The sequence below is a fragment of the Gymnoscopelus braueri genome, assembly GCF_963280865.1.
Source record: "Gymnoscopelus braueri genome assembly, chromosome: 12".
NCBI lineage: Eukaryota > Metazoa > Chordata > Actinopteri > Myctophiformes > Myctophidae > Gymnoscopelus > Gymnoscopelus braueri.
Window position 1 is genome coordinate 10,311,543 of NC_137614.1, and position 18,952 is coordinate 10,330,494.

At 41.5% G+C, this 18,952-nt stretch overlaps 1 protein-coding gene across 4 annotated transcripts; it reads right to left on the bottom strand.

Moving 5' to 3' along the window:
• Positions 1–1,777: 1,777 nt before the first annotated feature.
• arhgef3l (Rho guanine nucleotide exchange factor (GEF) 3, like) lies at positions 1,778–18,664 on the bottom strand. 4 transcript variants are annotated; one of them, XM_080444625.1, is made up of 13 exons: positions 18,365–18,664; positions 17,984–18,009; positions 17,818–17,868; positions 16,282–16,341; positions 14,727–14,834; positions 14,162–14,320; positions 12,684–12,746; positions 11,645–11,741; positions 9,123–9,199; positions 7,683–7,940; positions 6,817–6,987; positions 4,448–4,640; positions 1,778–3,572 (listed from the first exon to the last, which is right to left on the bottom strand). In XM_080444625.1, exons 1-13 carry the CDS (start codon positions 18,408–18,410, stop codon positions 3,310–3,312), a joined length of 1,572 nt encoding a protein of 523 aa, XP_080300751.1. In that variant the 5' UTR covers positions 18,411–18,664; the 3' UTR covers positions 1,778–3,309. The 4 variants fall into 4 exon arrangements, with proteins under 4 accessions (XP_080300751.1, XP_080300750.1, XP_080300753.1 ...); XM_080444624.1 differs by having other exon boundaries at positions 17,984–18,026; positions 18,379–18,662; XM_080444627.1 differs by lacking the exon at positions 17,818–17,868.
• Positions 18,665–18,952: the final 288 nt, after the last annotated feature.

Below are 18,952 nucleotides of genomic sequence, written 5' to 3' on the forward strand. Positions count from 1 at the left end.
CACATTAACACTATGAAATCTATCAAAAGGTTTAATTTGCAACACAATGTTATACAATATGTAGTGGGGGTCCCTGCTTCATCTTTCTCTTAGCTAAGGGGTCATTGGGCTGAAAACATTGAAGACCCTTGCTTTAAACATTTTGCAGATGCTGGTCTCATTTTTAAGGTTTTAAATGGGCTTGCACCTCCACCACTGAAACAGCTCATAGAGCGAAGGGAAAGTGGTGACAGAGCAACAAGGGCAACTACCAGAGGGGACTGTGAGGTACGACCATTCAGACATAGTGTGTTTGGTGCAACAGTCTTCTCTGTTAGAGCCTCCCATCACTGGAATAGTCTCCCTACTGAAGCAAGAGAGACCAACTATTTGACCTTCAAGTTCAACCTTAAGAGATGGCTTGAAGCAAACCAAATTTGTAATCATCAGCTCCATTTGTCACTGGTGTCTCTTCTCATATTTTACTGTAATTGTTCTGTCTCCTGTCCTATGTTTACTTGTCTTGTGCAGATGTCTGTTTTTGTATGGATAACTATATCACCACTTTTTAACAGCCTGCTCGGGGACTAGATGAAAACTAACTCTGGCTCATTTACCTGGATGTGAAAACTGACATGTTGATTAATGTGCACTGTCCCTGATAAATAAATAGTCCAGTCGCTGTCGGGGCAGAAACCTCTTAACTTTTTGTGGTGTTTTTTCCCCCGTAAATGAATGCCATACTTGTTCAAAGTTCAAAACGCGTTTTGAGGTTGTAGATCTGCTACTTTTGAATTTGAATCCTGAAAAGTTTTGTACTTTCCACCCGACAGAGACGATGACCGATAAACAGTTGGAAACCCTCCCTATGTTTGTTTGTCTTTTAAAACCTTTCTTTTTCCTGTGAACCACATTGAACTACACTTGTCTGAATTGTGCTGTATAAATAAAGCTTGATTGATTGATTGATTGATATGTATTTTCATACCAGGCATATAGCACTTTACTAAAACAGAGTAACAAAACGCTTCAGATAAGCAGCAGAATGAAACAAGCAACAAAATCTGATGATAAGTGTTAAAGATAAACAAACATGCATGTTGGAGAGCCAGTGTATTTATGGTCCAACACAGACCTTAAGGGATATTTCACTTTCAAAAAAACTTTGGGTCATTTTATCGTCTACACAGGCTTTTGTGAACCCCCCAGACCGTTTTTAAGTTGCTTGATTCAGTATTTAGATATTTGATATTCATTTTATCAGACACGCCCCCTTCTTATACAAACCCATTATAACTTCAAACTCCATTTTTAACATGTTAGATTTATCGAAAACACCCGTCCTTGGTTCTGGTGACTCACCCTGCCCTCCTAATACGCGAGGGCCGTGTTTTTTCGAAAACTTTTTTCATTTATTTTATTTAATTTTTTTATTGTATTTAATTTTTTTCATTTTCCAAAAAAAATATAAAAAATAAATGAAAAAAGTTATCAAAAAAACACGTCCCCCTCGCGTATTGGGAGGGCAGGGTGAGTCACCAGAACCAAGGACGGGTGTTTTTGATGAATCTAACATGTTAAAAATGGAGTTTGAAGTTATGAGTTTGTATAGATTAAATATAGATTTGTCTGATTAAATGAATATCAAATATCTAAATACTGAATCAAGCAACTTAAAAACGGTCTGGGGGGTTCACAAAAGCCTGTGTAGACGATAAAATGACCCAAAGTTTTTTTGAAAGTGAAATATCCCTTTAAGTTTTTGACATGTAGGTTCTGACCTTTTTTATGTGACATGTAGGTTCTTTGTCTTACGTTGGAAGGATTTCATTGCACAAAGCTGTTTTCTTTTGTCTTTTTCCGTTATTGAGATGTATCGGCCTATTCGTCATTGTTATTAAAGTCTGAACACCTCACAATCGCACAAAACGTACCACACTTCATCAAAATTATATTCTGATATAAGTGTTCTCACTTGGATTTCACAATTTAGGTCAAATGTGCCATAGTAGGCTAACAACACCCATATCCACAAGCTCACAAGCAAGGCAGATCTACAAGCTCACGTGACACGCGGCGAAGAGCTTTGTAGATCTGTTATTTATCGCGTGGGACGCCGTCATACGACAAAGCATAACAAATAGTGACAAAAGATCCACATGTCAACAAAAAGGCTGGTGTGTTCCTTTAAGAGCACTTCTTCCAGAAGACATTCCTGCGGACCTTACTTACACTAAGCCTTGTGAATGTGAATGAGTATATATACTACACCTGACCTGGAATACCCTGGGAACGGTCACCGGTCACTTATGTAACATGACAATGTCAAAAAAACATGTCAAAAATATACACTATTCAACAATCAAGACACTTGCTCTTACCATGTCATTGATCTAGCAACACAAATACCCCTTTCTAAGCGTCATATCAGTAAACAATCTACGATCCTTCAAACTAGTTAGATTTGTATATAATGCTGCATAAAGCATATAGCATTAGCTCACACAGAGAGAGAGAGAGAGAGAGAGAGATTCGCACTCACCTGATCAGTCGGTCACTTTATCTGTGGACAAAGTGTCCCACCAAACTGTTCCCATCACCTGCTGAGCTGTTAAAAATGCATAAGGGGACGGCTACTGTTTCACTTGATGTCTGTATAGGCTCTACCTCTGTAAGTCTACCTCCCTCTCCCTGTCCCTGCCCTCTTACTGGTGTCAGCGAGAGGGAGGATGAGAGGGAGAGAGAGGGAGGGGGAGAGAGAGAGAGAGAGAGAGAGAGAAGACAGACAGAGAGAGAGAGAGAGAGAGAGAGCTAATCTGCTAATCTTTTGTCTCTAGGTTGTGCTGCCTATTCTTAGCCATACATTTTCCTTCCTTTGCAAAGAGCATGTGGTTTGACTTAAAAGTGTCAGTTTATTTAAAAAAAAACAATAGAAAATAACAACACTGCATACACTTTATGAGGTACATGATTCACATTCAGCTAATACTGTTTTCCAATCTCCAATGTCTGCCACAGATTGTGTGTGACTGCCTAGGCAAAAAAAAAAAAACATTCACAAACAAACAGACAATTGAGTCCTTTTTGGGGCCAATGTACCAACAATGACCACAGTCTGTAAACCAGTGGTTCTCAAAGCAGGGGTCCTCCAGGGGGAACCCTCAGGGTTCATTGAGGGGGTTCCAGACGGACCCTTTTTACAGGTCTGTAACTCTGAGAGTGTGCGAAAAAAGAAAGAAAGAAAAAAAAACGGAACCGCACACTCTCAGAGCGAGTCCTTGAAATGAAAATGTTTTGAGAATCAATAACAGGTCAAACAATGGGATCAAGTCAGCGGTTGGTGTGGTCTGTCATTTCGCTGTCCGAGGAGCTGAGGCTAAGGTGGGCTATGTGGATGTGGTCAGGGTGCGAGGAGGAGGAGGAGGAGGACAGCTGCTGCAGCCGGCTGGTCTGGGCGCCCTTGTCCCGGGACTGGACGATGGCCTGACGCACGCACGTGATCCACTGCTGCTTGTTGAAGGAGTCGTTGGCCTGCAGGCTGTGAGACTGGGCTTTGGAGCGCCCTCTGCTGCTCACACGGAAACAGTTCCTGACTGCATGGGACCACCAGAGGGAGATATGGAGAGAGGAGAGAGAGAGAGAAGTGGTCAAATTAAGTAGTAGGATGACATTCACCCCTGATTACAAAGTCTGCAATGAGTTAGCAGCACCAATGCATATTTTATTTTTGATTTAGTTTCGTCATAGTTTTAGTCGACGACATTAACACTGCACACACCAAGCAGCAACAATGTCAATGTACTTCATCTTTATCTGTCAACGTATTGATGTCAAAATATTACTGTTGGTTTTATGAAGCATAGAATAGAAAATAAATGTCTTAACAGATCTTGTGTGCTACACCATGAGCCCTACAGACCTCTCAGGTCGTCTGGGACAGGTCTGCTTTCTGTCCCCAGAATGAGAGCCAAACGTTGAGAAGCAGCGTTTGGCCTTTTTTATTCTTCTGGGTGTTTTTTATTTTATTATATTCAAATGTCCTTCATAATCTCTTTATTTTACTCTCTTAGTGTCTTCATGCTTGACGTTTTGCTCACTTTGAATTGCCTTGTGTTCAAATGTGCTATACTGTACTGTTCGTTCTCCCCCTCTTCCCATTTTTATTAGTGGTTCTCAAACTTTTTCATGGTCCCAAATTGTTATGCATTTGGCCGCGGACCGCCATCTGAAAATATTTAGTGCCATGGACCCCCAGAAGAGAAGATTTGTGTAAATTATTCAAAACATTTTCACGATTTTTTAAAACATTTCAAATATAGCCAACCTACGAGCTCTGTGAGCTTGTAGATCGGCTATTTTTGATTTGCAGCTCAACAAAATCTAACTTATCCCAGTGTATGACGGAGGACAATTTTTTTTTTTTTTATCACAATAAACGATAACGATCATCGTCCCATATGTGCTTCACCTTTATCGTTGCCCCCGGTGAACGCCCCTCTGAAGGTCCCTCCTCCGCTGGCCTCTCCGTCAGGGATGTCCTCCAGGTTGAGGAAGGCGTTGGGAAGTGGCTGCCGGTACACCTGGTACACCTGGCCGCCCTCCTTGTCCTCTCCTGGCCGGGTCAGCACCAGAGCCAGCTCAAACAGGAACACATGGAGCCGCTGGCAGGCAGCACACCATGCAGCAGAAAGCACAAAGGAAAAATACATCTATATTTAGAATTGTGCATTCACAGGCAACTGTATTTCTGCTTTATGAGAGACAGAGAGATTAAGCAGGGAAAGAAGGGGCACAATAATGGAACGGTGACCTTCGTGACCTTGAGTACTACAGTACAGTAGTACAGTAGTAAACAGCATTGGTTCTCAAAGTGGGGTCCGGGGACCCCCAGGGGTCCTTGGGGGGGGTTCCAGGGGATCCCCAGCAAAAGGTGTTAATATGGTATCACAATAATTTAAACCACTTTAACCTTTTATACTTTGGCTATTCAAAAAGCGAACATTTGTAACTCAAATCTTTGCTTCTGGAGGGTCATTTTGTGGGTCCTTGACATGAAAAGGTTTGAGGACCACTGCAGCACAAGAATAATTGAAAGGTATAAATGACAATGTGGTTGTAGCTCTGGGTAATATATATCGATATCGTGATACGAGACTTGATATCATCTGGGAGATCGTGATATGGAAAATTTGATTAATAAAAATAGCCTTATTTTTTACATTCAATTGCGTTGCATTTCAAGCTTGCAGATCTGCTACTTTAGTAGCAGTAGGGCGTTAATTTACAAAAAAGAAAACACAAGAAGTTAGAATATGGAGTTTCTGCCCGACAGCAGTGATATTGGCCCTCATTTATCAATGGAGCGTATAAACCGGCTTATATTTTTCCATATATTCGGCCATACACCAAAGTCGAAGTCACATTTATCAACGAATCCTATACAGGCGATCCTAGCGTACATTGGGTCGCAGCCTTGATAAATGTCACGGCTGAAACCGAGTGTCATTTAAATAACACGCCCTTAAATATTCACAAAACGCCCCGACTTCACGACATGAAGAACCAGAATACGACCCAAAAAGGCATGAAAAGCCAATAAGAAAGAGTTTCCCCCGCTCGCCTCGCCACACACGCAGACGCCTCTCTCACACACACACACACACACACACACACACACACACACACACACACACACACACACACACACACACACACACACACACACACACACACACACACACACACACACACACACACACACACACACCTTTGTCTTTCATGTAATCCGTAGCGGTACAATCTTTGTTGTCACATAGGTAGGCTTGTAGCCTACATGAATGACATATTATGATACCAATCACATCGCCATGAATGGAATACGTTTGTATACCCATTTAGACTCGGGCGGAATGCAGTGATCCCGTGCCGCCACGTTAATATTGGAGCGTCGGGTTTATATCCTTAACCCAGCCAGGTTGTGTAGCCTACATAACTCTCTAGTCTACTATGACATAACTCCATAACATAGGACAAGCTACTGTAAGTTTGGACACCTCACTGTCGATGAAAAGATGGTCGGGAGTCCCGAAAATGCGCTCGCAGAAGCGCTCGTATATTTTGAAAATAGCAGATCTACAAGCTCACAACGCGTTGCGATGCGACCCGTTGTGAGCTTTTAAATTACTTTATAAAATTTTATATTTTCACAGGGATTATTTATTAGTGTAGATATACACAGGCATGCAATGCTCATTTGGTATGTTCTTGCACTCTATTTCAATGACGTGACGCGCACGTCGCTTAACACCTACACTGCAAGTCACACAATGGACAATTGATATGCATCAAGGCTTATTCCTATGTTAATTCGCTAGGTGTGAGTCGGGAGCCTTGGAAAACTTTGTTGAGGTGCGAATTTAAAGTAGTTTTAAATCTATGCGTGTGCCTGCGTGTGCTCCTGGTCAAATAGGTTCTGGCACGGCGTGCAAGGCCGTCCAGTGAGCATGTCCAGTGAGCCCTGGATATACATTTAGGAGTGGATTATGTGTCCAGATGCCTGTCAGACAGTCAGACAATGCTGCTCCGCAGGTCTACAATGGAATAAACGGGCGCAGCCAAAGTCAACAACTGGTCTCTACCAGACGTGAGATCTCAGCGTACGGTAGGATGAATCCAACGTCAGGATATATTGATAAATGCCGAAAGTTGCGGTGATCTCGCCGTACGCCCATTATTTGGTCTGCACCGCGTTGATAAATGAGGGCCACGTCTATATCAGCCCATATCCTAATGTGGTGTATTTCAGGAAAGAGAAAAGACGCCCCCTGCTGGCTCTACCTGTCCCTTGCTGTTCTTGAGTTCTCCATGGCAGTAGATGAAGCGAGACATCTGGATCTCTGGCAGCCTCTGGCTCTCCTCCAGGTAGGACAGACCCTTCCTGTAGAACTGACACTCGGCCTCGCCCGTCTTCCTGTCCACCTCGGACACGATGTCATGGATCAGATCCAACTGCACAACACGGCACAAACACAACAATGTAGTTCATCCCTACATAATAATAATAATCAATTAACTTGCTAATTTAAAACAGTTGAAATTTTGTCTGGTTGTTTATTTATTTCGGCACTTCCAAATTTCACTTGTTTATCCTATTCTGTATCTTGAATGAATTCTCTCTCCTGATTGGATGAAATTGGTACCCTGGCCTGAAAATATATTTTCTTGTTTACTAAAGATAAATATGTGTGTGTGTGTGTGTGTGTGTGTGTGTGTGTGTGTGTGTGTGTGTGTGTGTGTGTGTGTGTGTGTGTGTGTGTGTGTGTGTGTGTGTGTGTGCGCGTGAAAAATGTACAATCTACAAGCTCACAACGTGTCGCAGTACAAAGCGTTGTGGGCTTGTAGATCTGCTATTTTTCAGCTTTAAAAGTGGCAACATTTATTCAAAAACGACATTCTTAAATTTGCGAGAGAGAGAGAGAGAGAGAGAGAGAGAGAGAGAGAGAGAGAGAGAGAGAGAGAGAGAGAGGGAGGGAGCGAGAGAGAGCGAGAGCGAGAGCAAGAGCAAGAGCAAGAGCAAGAGCAAGAGCAAGAGCAAGAGCGAGAGCGAGAGCGAGAGCGAGCGAGAGTGAGCGAGAGTGAGCGAGAGCGGTGGAACATATATTCCTGTATGTATGTATTGCCATGCATGGCTATAATTAACTCACAGCGTCGGGCAGGGTCTCCTCGTCGGGGTGGTCCGGGGGCGTGCACTTAATGATCTCTTTCAGCAGCAGGGGGTATTTGACCAGGCGGCTCCGCGGAAGATCCAGGAAGTTCCACAGGTCCAGCTTCCTGCTGAAGGAGGACTCCTGACACAGACGCAGGAAGTGCTCCACCCGCTTGTCGTGCTTCTTCAGGTCCAGCAGCGCCTTGGCACCAACCTGGTTGCAGCAGTAGGTGACGTAGGCTTCCAAGCACGGGAACTGATGGAGCCCAAGATGATTGATGGAGAGAGAGACAGAAAAAGCCAATGATGTCTTTAGGTCAGTGTTGATTTCGTCGACTAAAACTACGACAAAAAATGTTCTTTTTTCACTGACGAATACTAAATTAAAACTAAATAAAAACTAAGCTATCGTGACTGAAACTACGACTAAATATATTGACAATTTCGTCAACAAATAAAAACTAAACATTTTTTTTAGGGAGGGACTAGTGGAGAAGAGATCCAGTAGAATTAAGACACGTCATTTCATGTTTGGTTGCGCTTGGGTGTTGCGTTCTGAAAATAGCAGATCTACAAGCTCACAACGAGTCGCAGCACAACGCGTTGTGAGCTTGTAGATCGGCTATTTTCAGCATGCAACCAAGTGTAAAATCAGCCATTACGACGCCATCAAGGCACCGCCAACATACATTTTAGTCGACTAAATCAACTGTAGATTTAGTTGACTATAATCTTATATTTAGTCGACTAAAACTAGACAAAAAACATTTAAAACTAAAACATTTCAGATGACTAAAATATGAATTTTATTCAAAAGAATATGACTAAAACTAAATCAAAATGTGCTGTCAAAATCAACACAGCTTTAGATCAGTGATTCTCAAATGTTTTCATGTCAAGCACACCCTCAAATTAAAATGTATTCGGCCCACGGACCGCCATCAGAAAACATTTTAAGCCAGCAGGGACCGCCATGCAAGATTTGTGTTGTTAAAATGTTTAAAGATATATACTATACTGTTATTTGCGACACCTGTGCCAAAACTCAGTTATTGCACTGACCTCTGCCCGCTTTCCCTCACTCTCCCTCCCTTCCCCCTCTCCTCAGTGTTCATTTAACTCTGAGACTGTACAAAATGGAACACACACACACACACACACACACACACGAAGTGGAAAGAGGTTCAGTTGTGTACTTCCTCTGCCGCATGGTCTCACACAGTTCATACACACACACACACACACACACACACACACACACACACACACACACACAAACACAGGAAGTGGAAAGAGGTTCAGTTGTGTACTTCCTCTGCCGCATGGCGTTTGGTCTCACACAGTTCATATACACACACACACACACACACACACACACAGGAAGTGGAAAGAGGTTCAGTTGTGTACTTCCTCTCTCCCGCACGGCGTTTGGTCTCACCCAGTTCATCAGAGTGGTCCCCACCGCTCCCACCGTCTTCTCTGATCCTCTCAGCTTCTCAAGGCGAGTCAGGAGGTCTGTGTGCATGAACAGGGAAGCAGATTAATGCACAGTAAAAATCCATCTCAGAGTAAAAAATTGATTTATTTTTACCATGTAGTCAGATTGTAGACCAGTGGTTCTCTTTTTAATCTTAATTTCAAGAACACCCCGTTTGGTATACATGATTAGGCCACGGACCTCCCACAACTCTAACAGAGTTAGAGATCTGTAAATGAACCCCCTCAAAGACTCCTGGGGGTTCCCGGACCCCACTTTGACAACCACTGCTGTAGTAGACCACTATGGACTATAGGTCAGACGACAATGCTAGCAATATTACTCTAGTGCTAAAAACAGATTTATATTTAAAAAAACATAATTCTTTGAAACACATGATCACAGCAACGACTGAACAATAATACAGAGTGCTGTCCTGTAATTGTTGCTTGACAAAAGGTCAGAAGATTTCATGAGAAATGTGATTTACAGTTAGAACGACACGTGTTTCTGTTTGAGGTTCGATAGGGATCAGTGTTGCCAGGTGGTCGATAATTACCGTATTTGTACGATAATTTTACCCTCTGTACGATGTACGATCAATAAAGCCAGCATGAATTTACTAAATTCCCACTGGCTGCTGATTCAGGATCCGGTTTGGCTTTTCATGTATACTGTATGAATGGAATGCTACATCTGTACTTGGAGCAAAGACCATGGTAAAGACTTGCGATTAACGATTAAATTGCGTTTTTGACGTTGAACACTGGATCATATGAATACAAATTACATTTAGGCTTTGAAGTTGCACAGGGCAGATATGACAAATAACCTAAATACACGAAGAAATTACTGACACACAGTGACTGAAACTGGTAATGGAACCCTTGGGGGGGGGGGGGGGGTGTGTGTGTGTGTGTGTGTGTGTGTGTGTGTGTGTGTGTGTGTGTGTGTGTGTGTGTGTGTGTGTGTGTGTGTGTGTGTGTGTGTGTGTGTGTGTGTGTGTGTGTGTGTGTGTGTGTGTGTGTGTGTGTGTGTGAGTGAGTGAGTGAGTGAGAGAGAGAGAGAGAGAGAGAGAGAGAGAGTGTGTGTGTGTGTGTGTGTGTGCTGGGTATATACTGAGTTACTTTACACCACTGCTGGTTTCACAAGAACAAATGTTGATACAACATATTAAATACGCTGACACAACATTATAATTCTCTGCTGATGACACAACTGTTGTTTCCGTAACGTTACAGCTCTCAATTATTACATGTGGGAATCATTGTAGGCTATTTGAAAGGATGAGTCATTTTAGCATGAGTTTCATTCATTTGAATAGGGTCCAGGAAGTTGCTTGCTTCCACATTGCGGTGTGTTTTTTACCTACCCTTTGTGGCTACTGTATTGTACTCATTGTGAGTTCGACGACCTTGCAGGCTTATGCAAAGGCAAAAATGTAACTTAGATGTTATGTAGACAGACTTAGATGTTATGTAGACAGACTTAGATGTTATGTAGACAGACTTAGATGTTATGTAGACAGATGCCAGGTCGTTGTTGACCTGGCATCCTATAGTGTGTATAGTTTCAATGTACAGATTATCGATTTTTTGGGATGTTCTACGCCTACGGTTAGACTGATGATAGGTTCTTGGTTTACTTATCCCATTTTGGGCGGGAACCCCTATTTGTAACTATACCTTTCAGGACGGGAACCCCTTTTGGGGTTCCTGTTGCTATGTACAGTATATAGCGTTGTAATACATTTGTTGTAATTTTTGAATAAATATTTGAAGTTTTTCAGAATCGGCCTCAGGTCTAAATGGGTTATGTATTAGTTTATTAGTAGATTACTTGTGTCTGCTAAATGCCTAAATTGTAATTGTACAGGCGTATCAAATAAGGCTGTTGCTTACAATAAATGCAACATTTTTATGATTTTACTGTGATGTTTCTGATTGGTGATTTCAAAATGTTCTTTATCCACTTTCAACCTGGCATTCCTATGCTGCTACTTTCAAAAATGGAAAATAGCAGATCTACAAGCAGGATGCATTGCCATGTGTTGTGTGCTTGTAGATTGGTATTTTCGCTATTAGTCTGCAAAACACAAAAATGTTAAGCCTCCGATTCTCGACTGGCAACACTGATAAGGAGCGAGTTAGATGGTTAACCCATTAAGACCGGGAACGCATCAGTGTCATTTTAAGATTTATTTGGCTATTCAAAAATAGCAGATCTACAAGCTAAAATCTAGAAAATGTGTGCAAATCTTTGAATAGATAAATTTTTAAGGGGGTCCCTGGAACTCGGCCAAATACATATAATTTTGGGTGGTCCTTGATATATAGCAACATAAGTAAAATTGTCACGATTTTTCAAAAACATTTGCAGATCTACAAGCTCGTAACGCGGCACTTTGTGCCGCGCTATGAGCTTGTAGATCTGCTATTTTTGAATAGCCCAAAGTATAAAATAATGGTAAAATAGAGTTGTACCTTCGTGGAGGGGTATGAGACTGTCCAGAGTTCCAAAGATATGACCCAGCTCACTTTCTGTCAGGATGTCCAGCGTTAACATGGGCTCATAGTACACCTGACAGCACACAGAGTAGAACAGTTAACATGGGCTCATAGTACACCTGGAGGCACATAGAGTACAAGGAGATTACAGTTTGCTTTATCCTTTTTTTAGTTTTTTTATTTAGTAACCAGCTTTCACCAGAGTTTTGGAAGAAAGAAAATGGAAAAAAAATATTGTTTTAGATTTTTTTTAAATTTGTTATTCTTTTTATTTTTTTCAAAGAACCAGAGATAACGGCATCCGAAGATGTGCTGCTCCATTCACTCCCTGGTTAACTTATTGCTTAAAAAATCTCTATCTCGGCTCCTGTGTACTTTTTTTTCTCCACTATATATTTTTGGCAAAACATGCTATTTTCAACTTGCCACAACTATGGAACGGATTACCACTATCGGATAATTCCCCCCCCCCATTCTACGAGACCCCTGTGTGTGTAATGAGGGGATCACCGTGCGGATAGCATTCACAGAAAATATTCCATGATTTTTCGAAGGTTGATAAAATCGCTCGTTTTCGCTGGCAGTAGCGTAACACCATTACACTATTACTCTGGCAGTTAAAGAGTTAATGTTATATATGTCTCTATCGGGTGGAAACCTGTCCAAAACTGTTACTTTTCAGGGTTAAAAATAAATAAAACAGCAAAAGTAGCAGACTGGAATTTCGAGTTTGTAGATCTGCTACTTTTGATACTTTTGTGTGACGCTGTAGTATGATCAAGTAGGACGTTAATTTAAAAAAAAAACACAAAAAGTTAAAGAGGTTTCTGCCCGGCAACGATATGCAGGTAGAGGCCTTGTTTAAGCCCCTTTTGGGGTTCCTCTTGTCTTTTAATTGTGACAAATAAATCAAATCAAATCAAATTAGATGAGCAGATGGGCGCTGAGCAGGGTTTGTTCCGTGACAGATAGAAGTAAAATAGAGCAAATTAATCAAATGGATTAATGTAAGTACCTTCTTTACCAGGCTGAGGTCCTCAATCAATTGTCTCTCTCCCTGAGTCAGCTCATAGATGATCTGCAGTGGACCAAACACACGTCAACATTGAAACACTTCACTTCCCACATCCACAATTCCCACTCACAACAAACCACATGCATACATATACCCAGGCCCCCCGCATAGTGCGCGTGGCACGCGCACACACACACACACACACACACACACACACACACACACACACACACACACACACACACACACACACACACACACACACACACACACACACACACACACACAGTGGTGTAAAGTAACTAATCACATGTACTCCAGTAGTGTACTTATTTTAGTAGGTATTTTTACCTTCTTCAGTATTTACAAATTTCAATACTTTTACTTCTACTCCACTACATCTCAAAGGAAAATATTTCACTTTTACTCCACTACAATTATTTGACAGCTTTAGTTACTAGCTACTTTGTAACTAGTAACAAAGTAACTTGTTTTGACTATTATTACAATACACACTAACCACTTCAGCCGTATATAAAATAGCAGATCTACAAGCTCACAATGCGTTGCGAGGCGACACATTGTGAGCCTGTAGAGTACTTTTGTACTTTTGATCAAGTGCATTTTTATGGGACTTCTTTATTTATTTATGTTTTAAGATATTTTTTAGGGGCTTTTCTGCCTTTATCTATAGTGGAAAGTAGAGATTGACAGGAAATGGGGGAGAGCGAGATGGGAGAGAGACATGCAGCATAGCTCGTCGGGAACGTGACTCGAACCCGCGATGCGCTGTCAGGCTACATTATAGCCTAGGTGCCCGGACCTCTACGCCAGCGGTAACAGAGTTACAAGTAGACATTGCAGTATTGATAGTTTTACTTAAGTAAAACATGTGAGTACTTCTTCCATCACTGGCATACACACAGGCACGCACACACACACGCTCTCTCTCTCTCTCTCTCTCTCTCTCTCTCTCTCTTTAACATGCAGTGAGTTTTCACAGCTGATTGCTTCAAACAGGAAGTGAGGCTTCTGGTGCCAGCTCACATCCTCTTTCACAATCTCCTGCAGAGAGTTGCTTCAGAGAAGTGAAGACAGCAGGCATTGCTGCTGGCCACACCCACACTGCACCCACAAAGCAGGCACCCATATTTAGGTCAGTGGGTTCGGTGGGTAACATGTCGCGTTGTGAGCTTGTAGTTCTGCTATTTTCAAACTGCCTAAGTATGTATAATAGGTCTGAAGTGGTTTTTCAAAGTAACTAGTAACTAAAGTTTTCCAATAATTAGAGTGGAGCTAAAGTATAATATTTGCCTCTGAGATGGAGTAGAAGTAAAAGTAATGAAAATTGGAAATACTCCAGTAAAGTAAAAATAAGTACAGTACAGTACTTGAGTACATGTATTAAGTTACTTTACACCACTGCCAATTAGTTTGGCCCCTGCTGTGTGTGAACTCTTTGAATGTGTCTGCTGTACCTCTTGGCGCTTGATCTCCTTGGCGGTGAGGTCGTGTTTCCCCGCCGTGTCGCTCCAGCATTGGCTGGAGCGTCTCCGTGGAAACGACGAGGCCTTCTGGCGAGAGCGCAGCGGAGCCGGGGGCAAAGGTCGCGCTTCTGTACGAAAGCTGATGGAGCGCTGCAATGGTGGAGGAAAGACTGAAATAATGGCCGCACATACAGGGAATTATGTAGTACTGTGCTGTAATGTGCTTGATGCCTGCATGATTTACACTGTAGTTCAGGGGTCTTCAACGGGGAGTCCGGGACCCCTAGGGGGTCCTCAAAGTTTAATCTGCAACACAATTTATACAATATGTAGTGGTGGGGGTCCCTGCTTCATCTCTCTCTCAGCTAAGGGGCCCTTTGGGCTGACAAAACGTTGAAGACCCCTGCTGTAGTTAGTTGCGCGCCCAAAATAACGATCTACAAGCTCGCAGCCAGTGTGACGCATTGTGAGCTTGTAGAGCGGATGTTTTTCAGTGTGTGAAATTGTGCAACAACGTCTATAGTAGGTCAAGCTTAAGTGTTTGGGTGTGCTTTACCGAAATGGACAGTCCAAAGCGTTTCAGGGCTGGGGTCTTCGCATGGGTTATGACCCCCGTCGTGCTATTGGACTTCACCACAGGTTTAACCCTTTTGTTACTGGGCTCCTAGAAAGACATCAAACGTTCATCAACAACAACAACAGTCAGTCTGCTGACCGACAGGCCTGACTGCTCATAGCCAAACTTAAAAGTCAAAACTAGGTCTGGTGAGGATGCATATGATCCCTATGGACCTACCCTGAGATCTGTGTCTGACTTAAGACTTTTCTATTTTCCCTGGCCTTTGATGGTTAGAAAGTGTGTGCTTATGTATGCGCGTGTCTGTGTGTGTGGTATTGCTGAACAATGTGTGGCAATAATATGTTGTTTGTGTGTTCATAGATTTTCTACCAACGAATGTTTATCCATTTTTGCAGAATGTGTGCCTATTATAACATGCCCAGAATAGGGATGCTGGTGGTTAATGCTGTGCCATGTGGATGTGGATGAGAGGGACTTTTAAATGATTTCTGTATGTGTTTGGGTGGGAAGTTATAGGGTGGTCTGTGGTCACTGTATATTTTGGCCACGTTGGCATAATATGCTGCTATTGTTGTATTTTAATGTGACGCACATTGACTTTTGCACCGACATGAAATGAGCTATACTAATAAAATGACTTGATAATGTAGAATCATCGTTAATCGATTAAGAACGGGAACGCATCTGTGTTATTTTAAGATTTCTTTGGCTATTAAAAAATAGCAGATCAACAAGCTCATAGTATATGAACACGCGGCCCGTGCTATGAACTTGTTGATCTGCAATTTTTGAAAAACACATCGTGAAAATGTGTGCAAATCCTTGAATATATATATACATTTCTAACTCAAATCTTTGCTTCTGGGGGTCCCCGGAACAAAATATTTTGAGATGGGGGAGTCCGTGGACAAATACATATCATTTTGGGTGGTCCTTGACATGAAAAGTTTGAGAACCACTGATATTATAGCAAGTTAATAAAAAAGTTAAAAAAAAAGAAAGAAAACTGTTAGGATTTAGAAGACATTTGTAGAATCCCCAGAAGCAAAGATTTGAGTTAAAAATGTTTGCTTTAAAAAATATATATATATTCAAAGATTTGCACACATTTTCACGATTTTTCAAAAACAATTACAGATCTACAAGCTTGTAGATCTGTAATTGTTTTTGAAAAATCGTTTTGAATAGCCCAAAGTATAAAATAATGGTTATAGCAACAAAAATCTAAAATGACACAGTATGCATTCCCGGATTGAATGGGTTAAAGAGTTAATTTACTGTAATCAGAAGTTTTTTAACACAGCAAAAAAAATAACAGAAATCCAACTGTGTTCGATTGAAAACGATGACTCATTGCCACATCCACTTGTCGGAAAGCTACTTCAGAGTAGGTGTGCAAGATGTCATAGAGAAGCATGTATTCCTTTGAAATGTTTGTCATCCGTTTTAGTTTTTTATGTACAAATAAAATAGAATGTATGTGCAAGGGGCAAGGGCCTTAAGAGCTGATCTTTAGATGTGAGTATCTCACCTCTGAGTCCTTCATCATGTCCGAATTCATTTCTTCATCATCTTGGTCCTCCTCGTCATCCTGATAACATAAAACAGTCACTAACAATAATCACTTCACGCACACACGCACACAGTGGAAGGTTATAGAGCAGCTGTGTGTGTGTGTGTGTGTGTGTGTGTGTGTGTGTGTGTGTGTGTGTGTGTGTGTGTGTGTGTGTGTGTGTAAGGAGGGCTTTCATTGAATGCATTGGTTGGAATAGAAAGTGTCCGAATGCCATTAAAGATATGAGGCCGATTGGACAAAGTAATTCTCAAACTTTCAAGATTTTTAAAAAATGTTCAAAAATAGCAATGTACAACCTCGCAGCGTGGCACGCAAGTGACGCGCTGTGAGCTTGTATATCTGTTATTTTTGAATAGCCAACTAAAAAATCTTAAAATGACACAAATGCTTTCCCATTTTTTTAATGGGTTAAATCAATATACTTTGTTGACTTAAGACTCTGCGTATAATTACATATTATGGAAAGCAAGGCATGATGTTTGAGAAAAATGGCGGACGATCAGGAAAGAGGACAGAAAGATGTCGAGAAAGGAGAGGAAGTGCTGCAGGGTGCAGAGCTCTCAGTTCCTGTGTGAACCTTTCAAAGAGGCATGGTGTGAAGCCGTGTCTGTGTATTACAATACAAGATGTCTGCCTGTTTGCCACACTAACCACATCAGCTGCTGAACTATCACTTAACCAATTGACACTTCACCATAATAAACAGAAATAGATCTGTGATGCAATAAAAGTTGTAAATAGTTGTACTAGCTCGATCCAAGGAAAACATAAAGTTTCACTTTCGATGTGGAATATTGGAAATATGTACATAACTAACAGTGGTGGAAAAAGTACACATTTTTTACTTAAGTAAAAGTATCAATACTGCAGTGTAGAAATACTGTTACAAGTTAAGGTCCGGTAATCAATTTACTTAGTATTGGCATCAAAATATACTTGAAGTACCAAAAGTAAAAGTACTCATTATGCAGAATGTCCCATTTCACAAGTTCATCATTTATAAAAAAATCTTTTGAAAATAACAGATCTACAAGCTCACAATGAGTCGCATCGTGACACATTGTGAGCTTGTAGATCTGCTATACAGGCAGGGAGACTGAAGAATGAAAGCATACTGCAAAGGTTATAAGAAGCAAGCAAGCATTAGCCTTGGACAGACTGTCAAGAGATAAAAAAAATTATCGATTCTAACATTTGTGAGTCTTCGTCAGAGACACTCAAGATGTCAGAATTGGTCAAATACATCTCCGACAGTCTTGGTCCAAGGCTAAAGAAGCATTTACTCAAGAGATGTTCCGTTCTTGAATAAAGGAGGAGACCTTTAACGAGTGCACCACAGAGCACTTTTTTAAGCTTTGCACTCGGCACTGTGGTAACCAAGGTTGACTAACTTCCGTTAGCTACAGAGATAGAGAAATGAAGATTAAGGCACTAGAGAGATGGGCGAGAGAGACTGCAGAAACACAGCCTTTCTCAGACGTTATTACCCACCTCTGAGATTCTGTATACATGGTCAGTGCCTGGCTCCTGTTTTCTCTTCTTCTACAGACAGACATGAGTGTGAAAATGAATTGATGAGCACGTGAAAGAGCAGAACTTTGCTAGAATTAAGCAAGAGAGGGGAAAGGGGGAGAAAATTCAGACAAGAGGAACTTACCCCAGCATGGTCATAGCTTTCAAAGTCTCTCGTCCTCCCAGACCTAGTGAACCGCAACAACCACAGATGAGGGCCAGAAGCCAGTCAACATATTATCATTTGACATGTTCTTTGACAAGAAATTCATAGATCCAAACGGGACCAGGAGGACAGCATGCAAACTTCCACCAGGACAATGACAAATAAAAATAAAGGAAATCCTTTGACGCAGTAAAATGTTACAATTATTTCAATCCACCGTCTGCCTTACGTCACCAACAACACCAGCCTGCACTATTATGCACCAGCTTAAAAAAGATTTTGTAATTTTTTAATCACCAAGACAAACAAGCGTTTATCTGTGTCAACTCATGGTATTCAATTCATATAAACTAAAAAGACCAGCAGCATCATACCAGGAAGTGTGTCCAGCCTCCTCTATCTCCATCTTCTCGGTCGTTGTTGCTCATCAATGCATTGATTCTCACAGAGTAATGACTCTCCTCAAAAATGGAATTGGCAAAAAAAATTAATAGATTTCCCTCCTTTTGGTTTTGTTGTCACCTGTGGATATGTATGGTTGTTCACAGAGCCAGAGCTCTCAGTGCGTTCCTCTACCCCCTCTCGCTCTTCCTCGTTCTCTCAGATTCAACCACATCCTTTAAGGGCTGTCGTTTCTTCACGTATGCACTCACAGGACGGAAAGAGTTGAACCTGCTCAATCTGTACACTAAAGCGGGCTCTGGTGAAAACGGGTTTTAACGTACAGTATGCAGAGAGACTCAAACCAAAGACACTGCCTGCTCTGTGAGAGACAAGAGGAAGTGAAAGTATTATTAACGTAGCCTCTAACTACAGGAAACCGGGCACAATGAAAAGCCCATTCAATAATTGCATAAGCTAGGGTTGCATAGTTCAATTTACTACACTGCATTTGCCTTTGAGGCAAAACCCACTATGAACAACAGGCAACTTATCTAATTTGTACAA